The 10,836-nt window shown below is 36.4% G+C and overlaps 1 protein-coding gene across 1 annotated transcript; it reads right to left on the bottom strand.

Moving 5' to 3' along the window:
* Positions 1-2,247: 2,247 nt before the first annotated feature.
* Positions 2,248-10,147, bottom strand: LOC114253542 (uncharacterized). Its single transcript, XM_089739715.1, has 8 exons — positions 9,886-10,147; positions 8,822-9,509; positions 8,381-8,532; positions 6,087-6,211; positions 5,199-5,319; positions 4,300-4,415; positions 3,361-3,498; positions 2,248-2,337 (listed from the first exon to the last, which is right to left on the bottom strand). Exons 1-8 carry the CDS (start codon positions 9,991-9,993, stop codon positions 2,286-2,288), a joined length of 1,500 nt encoding a protein of 499 aa, XP_089595841.1. The 5' UTR covers positions 9,994-10,147; the 3' UTR covers positions 2,248-2,285.
* Between the last annotated feature and the right edge of the window lie 689 nt (positions 10,148-10,836).

Here is a 10,836-nt window from a genome sequence, read left to right as displayed (position 1 = left end):
CATCAGTAAGTATTTACAGTTGGCGTCGATGCGCCACTTCGATAAAGCGGCACGACACGAGAACCCTCTCATTGTGGCCGCCGGTAACTACATTCCCGAACCTGCGGAAAGAATGGAAAGCAGTCGACGTCGCCCCAAACACGTCATCTCGGATCCTCCCGATCCACTAACGGTGCTTTTAGGTACCTCAAGCACTGGTCACCATTCTCGTCGAACCCGCTTGCGACGAAGGGCTCGGCGAGTAAATTAACCCTCAGACACAGCCCACTGAGTTCCTCGCCGGATCTTCTCAGTGGGTCGCGTTTCCGATCCGGTGGTAGATTCTGCGAAGCACGGCTCTTGTTAGGGTTCGTGTTAGCAACGTCCTCAGGTTTGAGCCTCGTGAGCTCACCTGCTAGATAAGGTTCCGCTGAAATAGCCCCTCAAGGCTGTCAGCTTAGGTAGGAAAAAAAAAAGCAAAAGCATGAAAAAATGATCCATGTTATTGAAGGTGACTTCACTTAAGTCCAGTGAATCCTTAATTCCATCCTTAAATCCATTATTTTACTTAGATATTATTTAATTTTACTAACCACCTACGGAATTGTCTTGATATCTCAATTCATGCAATTCCGATTCGTCTAGACTATATTATTATTATTATTATATTATATTATATTATATATATTATATAATTATAAAGAGGAAAGCTTTGTTTGTTTGTTTGTATCGAATTGGCTCCGAAAGTACTGAAGCGATTTGAAAAATTATTTCACTGTTTGGAAGCTACACTATTCCCGAGTGACATAGGCTATAATCTTTTTTGAAAAAAATTAGGGATCCTTACTAAAACTCCAATAGGATAACCAAAGGTGTAAAAAAATTAGGTACCTAAAATATTCTTTACATCGCGTGCCCTGCGAAAACTATTAATGATAGAATACCTACAATAATATACTACGACTTTGTAGAACACATTATTATTTACAAAAGGTGTTGTGACAGCATAATATATTATGTCTAACTATTAAAGTTATGCCGCAATGAGTGTTCTTTTATTTTTTTAAATAAAACAACGTCAAATGTCAATGAAATGTTTGGTAAAGACCCGAGCGGAGCCGGAGCGGGCTGCTTGTTTTATATAACATTCTAAATAGACAAAATGGTTTTTGTAACAAAAGATTTTGTTATTTGTTCCCTTTGCATAGCCATTAGACTATTAAAAAAAACTCGTAAATCAACCGATTCTTTTTTTAGAGGGATTTTATGACCTGGTAACTAAGACCTTTAAGTCAAGTTTTATTTTAATATAATATATTCTTATTTTTATGAAAAATGATAATATGGAGAATTTAAAACGAAGATGATTAATTTGAGACATTAATCAACTGGGATGAAATTTCCGGTAGGCAGCGGCTTGGTTCTGCCCCTGGCATTGCTGAAGTCCATGGGCAACGGTAATCACTCACCATCAGGTGGGCCGTATGCTCGTCTGCCTACAAGGGCAATAAAATAAAAATAAGAAAACAGTAAGGAAAATAGTTTATAAGTCCCATAGTTCTTGTCTGAAGTAGCTATAATATTCCCTTAGAAGCTTATTATATTATTCAAATAGTCTCCCTGGCATCAGAAAAATCAATGAATGTCGTCTAAAATATACTTTAATCATATAAATTTGTGTATATCTTCCATATCCGTCACCCCACGGGAAAAGCATATTAGCCAGTGGTAATAGATCGATGAAATTAGCGCTAAAAACTCTACAACATACCTGTTCTACCAAAAAGAAAGCCATGAATATTATATAACCTTGAAAGTCGGTTAAAAATAGGGTTATTTCCTTAGAGTATACCTAAACTAGCTTGCTTATGTATACTCTAAGGTTATTTCAGATTCTGACTATCATACGAGCGAAACCCTAGGCCTAAAATTGCAATTTTAAATCCCAAAATTGAACAAAGTTAATTTACGACGAGTTCGACAAACGAACTAGCTCGTAGACATTAGCCACTGAGTTTCTCGCCGGTCCTTTTAGTGAGTCGCGATTTCGAGTACCAGTGTTAGCAAACTCTCTCAGCTTGAGCCATTAATTGACATTAGTTGTGGGATAATATCAAAGATAATACAAATGGCAGAAGTTTTTTTCATTTTTATTGCTTAGATCGGAGGACGAGCTCATAGCCCACCTGATGTTAAGTTCTAAGGTCTCCGTATAGTTACAGAAATAACATTTTCGTACAATAATATAGGTAATAAAACGAAAATCACTAGTTTTCAACAAATTTAATAGCAAAAGTAAAAATCCTTCACATATTCCGTTCCAACTTTTCATTTGCACTCTTAAGATCTTGGTGGCGCCTGTAAAACAACAATTAAGTACATTTCATAATATTAACTGTCAGAAATATGTACAACATATTAGGTCATATTATCTTTCGCATTGATCATGGGAAGATACGATGCCACCTAGATTTAATTCTGGCACTGCGTGAGGAACTCATTCTCATCAGCGCACAGTGTTGTCCAGAGCTGGACATAAGCCTTTCTCAATTCACGCCCTTGAGCTCGCCTTTCGGCTCTGCTCATCAGTTTCTTGTTGGCCTGCTACGGCTCCAACTGGCCTGACGAATTAGTTTCACACACATAATACATTAAGGCAGGACCATGTTTTATTATAGGTCTCAGGAACTCGCTAGATACAGACAACTCAGAATCCGATCATTGTGGCGAGCATTTGAAGGACTCGTGCCCAGCAGTTCAAGCCTAGTCGTAATTGTGTCGATACATGATACATACCAATACGATACATGCCAATATATGAAATACAACGACAACCAACTATTATATATTTTATAACTAACGCTATTGCGTATTGTTATTACATATTGCAAAAAAACATACCTATTGCTGTTTTTTTTTATTGCATAGATGGGTGGACGAGCTCACAGCCCACCTGGTGTGAAGTGGTTACTGAAGCCCATAGACATCTACAACGTAAATGCCGCCACCCACCTTGAGATATGAGCTCTAAACTTTCAATATAGTCACAACGGCTGCCCCACCCTTCAAACCGAAACGCATTTCTGCTTCACGGCAAAAATAGGCAGGGCGGTGGTACATGCCCGTGCAGACTCACAAGACGTCCTACCACCAAAATTAAAATTTTGCGGGTTTGATTTTTATTACAGGATGTTAGTCCTTCAACGTGGAAGTTAATCGTGAACATTAATTGTTCTGTACGTATTTCATTATTAATTGTATAAGGTATTCTAATAAGAGTGCATTGTGAGAAGAATACACGGCGCGTCTTATCCATCTGCGAAGACAACATTTTTCAGTTTCAAAATAAATTAAAAGACTAAGAACCATATTATCTCTTACCGTTTATTATGGCGTAGTAAAGAGCTTCTCTGTACGAAGGACTGTCCGCAAGCTCCACACGAATGCTTCCGTTCGCCTGTGTGCGTGTTCTCGTGTACTTTCAAGTGAAACTTCTTAGCAAACGTTTTGTTGCAGACACTGAAAAGAATACGGCTATGCTGGTAGGTAACCAAATGCACCAGACGTATTTAGTGACATCTACCGGCAAACCAAAGAATTTCGCACTTAAGTGGTCCCACCACCTACGCCATCAGACGGTAACCCTTTTTCTACGGATGTTGAGGGTTCGCGCTGGTAGACGCAGCCGCACGATTCGCTAAAACCCGAATACCAAAATAGACGGTAGCGGTAGGCAGCGGCTTGGCTCTGCCCCTGGCATTGCTGAAGTCCTCTGAACCACTCACCATCAGGTGGGCCGTATGCTCGTCTGCCTACAAGGGCAATAAAAAAAAAAGACGCTAGAGATCTTAATCACGAAGAGATTTGAGCCTCTGAGCCTACAGACAGAAGTCGATTCTGGGACATGATAGCGTCTATATCTCAATTGTATCATGTAGCGGCTGTTCCAACCCTCAAACGCAAGACTGCTTCGCGTCATAAACAGACCGGATGATGGTAGGTACTTAGCCGTGCGGGATTACTATACGCCCTACCACCTTTATTACCTAAGCTAATGGTCCATGGATGGGGACCATATCAGCGTCATGTTAACCTAACATCGGTGACAGTTTGACATAAATAGTTGTCAAATTTAATTAAATAGGTATCATTGTTTTCTTTGTATCCATCGGTTTTGATCTTCGTAATTAGGATTTAAATAGATTTTCGGTAAATTCGAAAAACAAACAATCTCGTTAGGCATTTGGATAAGAATTTAAGTATGCCACTGCTATTGGGAAAGGGCAAACTGTGAACTACTTCAAGTTACTTCACACATACCCACAAGTGTAAGGTTTCAATTTAGAATGGGTCGTTTTATGGTTCTTCAGCCTCTCCGTGTTCTTGAAGACTTTCCCGCATACGTCACAGAGGCAGGTTGTTCTGAGGCCGTGTTTCTAAAAACGAAAAAATAAGAGATGCATTTTAAATTTGTTTTTTTTTCTTCTTCTTTACGGGTCACTTTACTACAGTTAGATTAAAGCTTGACATAGGTTAACCAACATTAATAATAACTAGATGATGACCGAGCTTTACTCGATATTTTTTTATATAACGCCATCTTGTTTTGTCTTTAAAGCGGTTAGTTGCTCTCAATTAAGAAAAATAGTATTATTATTCGCCAATAGATGTCGGGAAGAGTTGATTACTGAAAACACGAATAAAACAACATTTTCTGAAAATAAATCGTAGCTAGATCGATTTATCGCCCCCGAAATCCCCTGTATACTAAATTTTACAAGAATCGTTGGAGCCGTCTCCGAGATTCAGATTATATATATATATATATATATATACACACAAGAATTGCTCGTTTAAAGGTATAAGATAAGATATGATTATTGTGCACCAGTATTTTACAGCAAAATATATTAATTTTATTTATGTTTATAAATTATACATATTAAATTATGGAAATTCAACCACAATCACTGATATGTCGAGATTAAAATTATTATTATTATTTATTTTTATTGCCCTTGTATTATTTACATTTTACAATTTCTCCTTTTTTTGTTATTGACATTTTGAAAACTAAATTACTGTTTCCAAATAATCTTTAATTATTACAGCTGAATCTCATTAATAACTGTAAACAAAAAGAAAATTAGCTGAATATACCTTACAGACATTTGTTGGCCTGTTTGTACATATCTAGATAATAGGAATAACATTTTTACCTCAATCTTGTGCATTTTCAGTTCTAGAAGACTGTCCAGTGGTAAGCAGCAGTGTATGCATATGAAACGTTTACCATTTGTGGACTTGTTATGGACATTCTGCAGATGTGATTTTAAATACCTGAAAGAGGCCCCTAATATTTATGGATATAAATAATGGAGACTTGTAGACCGATAACATGATCATAATTTTCATTACTACAGATCGTCAAAGGATTTTGTTGCCCCTTTGTTATTCTATGATTGATAAAACGAAATGATTACAAGAACCAGTAGATATTGATATCAAGGGCTGAATATACTGCAAGTAAGAGTAGCTTCTCAGTAGAAATAGCTTTAACCGTGGTACCATCCAAGGGACCAAGAAGCACATTAGGTTAGCTAATGTGCTTCTTGGTCCCTTGGATTCTGCAGAATTAAGTCTGTGAAGAAATGTCACAGGTGGATTATAATGTTGCAGGGAACAATTTTTTATTTTATGGAATGTAAAATCTAAAGTTTTAAGGCCATCAGACGTAGTGGTCTTCAGTGGTACATTTTGGAATTGAATGTTGTGTTCCTGACATCCTTGTTTTTAGACGTTTGTAGACTTTAACAATTGATCACATGACACTTTTTATTCATCAGTGAATGGATTTTGTTTGTCCTAAATGTATTTGGTTTGGCCAGCTTTGCTGTTATGGAGTGTATGACCATGAATAATTCTTCTTTCTTCATATTATTCTTCAATAATTAAAGGTACACAAGACTGAGCTTCGCAGTATCATTTCTATTGCATTATATTGCTGTCCTTACTACAACTTTATTTTTTTTCATATATTTTTTTTGTTTTGTAAATTGATAATCACAATCTTTTCAATAAAATATAACAAAAAAATACAAACTCACCTGTCCATATGGAAAGCCACCCCGCACATGCTACACACGAATGGCTTCAACCCTTCATGCACGTTCTGGTGTTGCTTATACATTGTTAAAACTTGAAAACCTTTTCCACAGGTTTCACATTTATACTACAAATATATTGAGATAGTTTACATACAGGACATAAATCTTGATCATCAGAAGGCTACTTCTAGAATGGTTCAGAGATCGAACATGTTTTTTTTTTATTGCTTGGATGGGTGGACGAGCTCACAGCCCACCTGGTGTTAAGCGGTTACTGGAGCCCATAGATATCTACAACGTAAATACGCCACCCACCTTGAGATATTAGTTCTAAGGTCTCAAGTATAGTTACAACAGCTGCCCCACCCTTCAAACCGAAACGCATTACTGCTTCACGGCAGAAATAGGTGGAGTGGTGGTACCTACCCGCGCGGACTCACAAGTGGTTCTACCACCAGCGATTACGCAAATTATAATTTTGCGGGTTTGATTTTTATTACACGATGTTATTCCTTCACCGTAGAAGTCAATCGTGAACATTTGTTGAGTACGTCTTTCATTAGAAAAATTGGTACCCGCCTGGGATTCGAACACCGGTGCGTCGCTTCAACAAGAATGCACCGGACGTCTTACTCTTTAGGCCACAAAGACTTCAAACTATTCACTGGTGGTAGCACTATTTTGCCTTATTTGATGCATAGCATTTAGTATTTCAAGTAATTCCAATATAAAGTTACTTCTCACATAACAAGACTATGTTATAATATACCTAGTGAGGTCATAAATTCTGTCACATGTTTATTGTAAAATAATTGAAACAAGTTTATTCATTATGTAACCATTCATATACCAAAATGAACTTAACAAAACATAAATTCTTATGACACTAAAGTTTATTCAAAATGACCTCCGTGATTTTGAATACAGGCCTTCAATCTGCGCGGCCAGTCGTCTATCGCAGCACGAACGAGGTCCATGTCAATATCGGCGGCTGCCTTAATCAAGGATGTCTTGAGTGACTCCAAATTGGGATGAGGCTTTGAGCACGCCTTTTCCTCCAAGTGTTGCCATATCTTGTAATCTAACAGATTCAAATCTGGACAGGAGGAGGGCCAGTCTTCGTGCCGGATGAAGTCGATTTCACGCGCCGCCAGCCAGTCTTGTGTGCTCTTCGCTCTATGAGCTGGCGCCGAATCTTGTTGGAATACCCAGTGCCTGTTAATGAACATGGTATGAGAAACAGGTTCCACAAGGTTCGTCAGGACTGTATTTTGATACACAACTGCATTCGTTTTTACACCTTTCTCACAAAAATGTACCTCTGTTAAGCCCCAATAAGAAACTCCCAACCATACCATGAGCGAGGATGGAAAATGACCTCGTTGGACACGCGGAATACGGTTGCTCGCTTCTTCACTATTGTGTGCGTACACCTTATCATTTTGTTTGTTGTAGCTCTCTTCTACGGTAAAATTTTTTTCTTCCGAAAAAAGAATTTCCCGATATTTTTTTCCCGCGTACCGCTTCAACAAAGCGCGGCATCTCTTCAGTCTCAGGTCCATTAGACGAGCATTCAAACGATGTCCTGTTTTTCTTCGATATGCCCGAAGCCCTAAGACTTCATTTAACACCCTTTTCAGCGTGGTTCTGCTTAACCCCATCTGAAGGGCCAACAGTTTCTGCTTACGTTTGGGATTTCTTTGAATTCGCGCCTTCACAGCTTTTATCACTGCTGGAGTCCTAACAGACCGAGGGCGACCACTTCTTGACCTGTCATCTACACTAGTGTCTTCATTGTATCGTTTGATGGTACGATAAACGAATCTTTTGGCTATATTCAAATTTTTCAGTATGTTAATAATTTGAATTGGCGCGTAACCGCAACGATGCAACGCAATAACTGCAACACGGTCTTCTTTAAGCGTCCACTCCATATTTAAAAATGAGTAAAATTCTAAAAGTATACATTTTTATTTTCATGAACAATTCGAAATTCGAATTCAATAAACTTTTTTGTGGCCAGCATTCTAAAAGAAAAGTTTTTACTGTGTGACAATACTTATGACCTGACTAGTTACATACACCAATGCTTCAACAAAGTAAATTAACACTGGACGATTCGTAATATTATATGTAACATGAAGTCTATTCACAATCTAGATTGTCATTGTTAATTGCTTTGGAATGTGCTAACTTGTCTGCTTCTTGCAACTTTATTTAAAACATTATTTTTTTAAGTTTACTCTAAGCTTGCTTTAAATCTAGATAGAAGGTGATGAAACAGTAACTCTTACGTTATACTGTGAGGGTTGATGAGTCTTCTCGTGTGTTTTAAGTGCACCTCTGTATGATGTTCTATATCCGCATTCATATGAACAAATTAATTCAGCAGATTTGTGTATTCGTTTGTGTCTTAATATTTCCCCAGAAGTTTTATATGTTCTACCTGAAACATAAGATTAGTATATGTAATTTTTATATTTAACGCTAAAAGTCTCAGTATATTAATAAAACAACAGCAACTATAAAAAAATATAACAATTTATAACCAGACGACTTCAGAGTAATATCTCGGTGGGGTTTATGCTCTACGAAACTTTAATATTAATATATATAAAAGTATTGTTGTATGTCTCATACATGGAGAATCTTACATTTTCACTATTCTATTACATAAAATTACTTCATTTAAGTAATTTTTATTTTGATATAAGCATGAAAGCAAAACAACTTACCGCATATATTACAGACAAACGGTCTTTCATTTGTATGACTAACAATATGTCTGACAACTGCTTTTTTTGTATTGAAAGATTTCTCACATAAATTACATTTGAACTTAAACTGATCTCCGCTACTAACTATAGAATACTTTTCATCACATTTACTGTTATCTAAATTCAAATTGGTCATTTTAGTTTCATCTTTTTCTTTTAGAATTTTGGTGGCATTTTCTTTCTCTGCTTTATCTACAAGTTGTTTATTTGTAGATTGGTCATACTTATCAATATCTAATTCGATATTTGATTTCTCATCAATACAGTGCACCCTGTGTTCCAATAACAGAGATGGTCTTTGAAAACTTTGAAGGCACAATGAACAATGAAAATCGAAATCTTTCTTTGTAATTTGAAAAGAGTTTGGATAAATTGTTGTAGATAACAACTTTTCTTGCTTTAACTGCATCTCAGTATTATCATTGCTCTCAGTTTCACAAAAAATATTTTCATTACAGTATTCAATATTTACATCTTGCATTTCATTTGCTGTTTGAACTGAAATCCTAACTTGATCCTTACTGGTAAGGTAACAACGGAGTTTCTTTTCATTTTCAATAACTTTTGTGTAAAAATTGTGAATGTCATTTATTTTGTTGATGCACGAAGAGCAGGCTCTATTCGGAAGTGATTTGTTTAAGGTAATCTAGAAAAAAATAGCAATTCCTGTTCAATTGCCTATTACTGAGTGTAATGTATCTTTATAGCCTGTATCAGAACTGGAACTGTTCTCACATCTTACAATTTGCACTATAATCTAAACGGACATCAATAATCAAACAGCTAAATAAAAAAATCAAGCAAATATTATTCGATTTTCCAAACATGATTTATACTTTTATGAGATTTCGATTCACATAACCTGCTTTTAATGTAATTTTTTATTGATCCAGAATATTCATATTTCTTTTGTTTTCACAATGTGTAGGCATGTTTGTTAATGTAAAAACATTTGCACTACACGGTCGAGGTGATCCTGATCGGTATCTAGTATTTATTAATATTTATGTAAACTTATGTACCTTTAGTGAGAAGCATTTTGATATTTTCATTAAAACATCATGTTTCTTGTGAATAATCGTAGTATTTTCATCCTTAACGGACAAACACAGTCTACAAGTGACATCCATATTAGTATTAATTGAGTCATTAAATTGAATAGAGCGGTTTAGAATTTATTAAATCTACTACATATGTTAGTTAATGAATGTGATTATTTTACTCGCAGAAAAAGCTTGTGTTGCGAATTCATTTAGTAAATTAAGTGTATAATCTATGGTAAACAATAACAAACGGTATTTTTTTTTAAAGGGATTTTATGACCTGGTAACTAAGACCTTTAAGTCATGTCTTATTTTAATTTATATTTCATATTTTAATGAAAATGATAATAATTAATGGAGTGAAATGAAATGAAGATGATTAATTAATAACATTAATCATTAGGCTTGAAATGAAATGAAATGAGATTAAATGATATGGGAAGAAATATAATCTCAGTAAAATGGTGGTTATTTACTGAGCCTTTTTCAGTGGACTAGTCGTAGCCTAAAGAATAAGTTGTCCGGTGCATTCGTATCTAGGGATGAACCAGTGTTTGAAATGCCGCTGTCGAGTACCATTTTTTCTAATGAACTTTGAAATACGTACTTAACAAATGTTCACGATTGACTTCCACGCTGAAGGAATAGCATCGTGTATTAAAAACAAACGTCATTACGAATCCTCCCGATCCATTAACGGTGCTTTTAGGTACCACAAGCACCGGTCACCGTCCTCGTCGAACCCGTCGCTTGCGACGAAAGGCTCGACGAGCGAATTAACTCACAGACACAGCCCAGTTTCTCGCCGGATCTTCTTAGTGGGCCACGTTTCCAATCCGGTGGTAGATTCTGCGAAGCACTGCTTTTGCTAAGGCTATCGTTAGCAACAGTCCGGTTTGAGCCCCGTGAGCTCATCAACACGTTAGGGCG

The sequence above is a fragment of the Bombyx mandarina genome, chromosome A1 (genome assembly GCF_030267445.1).
Source record: "Bombyx mandarina strain Sakado chromosome A1, ASM3026744v2".
NCBI lineage: Eukaryota > Metazoa > Arthropoda > Insecta > Lepidoptera > Bombycidae > Bombyx > Bombyx mandarina.
Note: the sequence above shows the minus strand (reverse complement) of the source record. Positions and strands in the feature narration are given on the sequence as shown.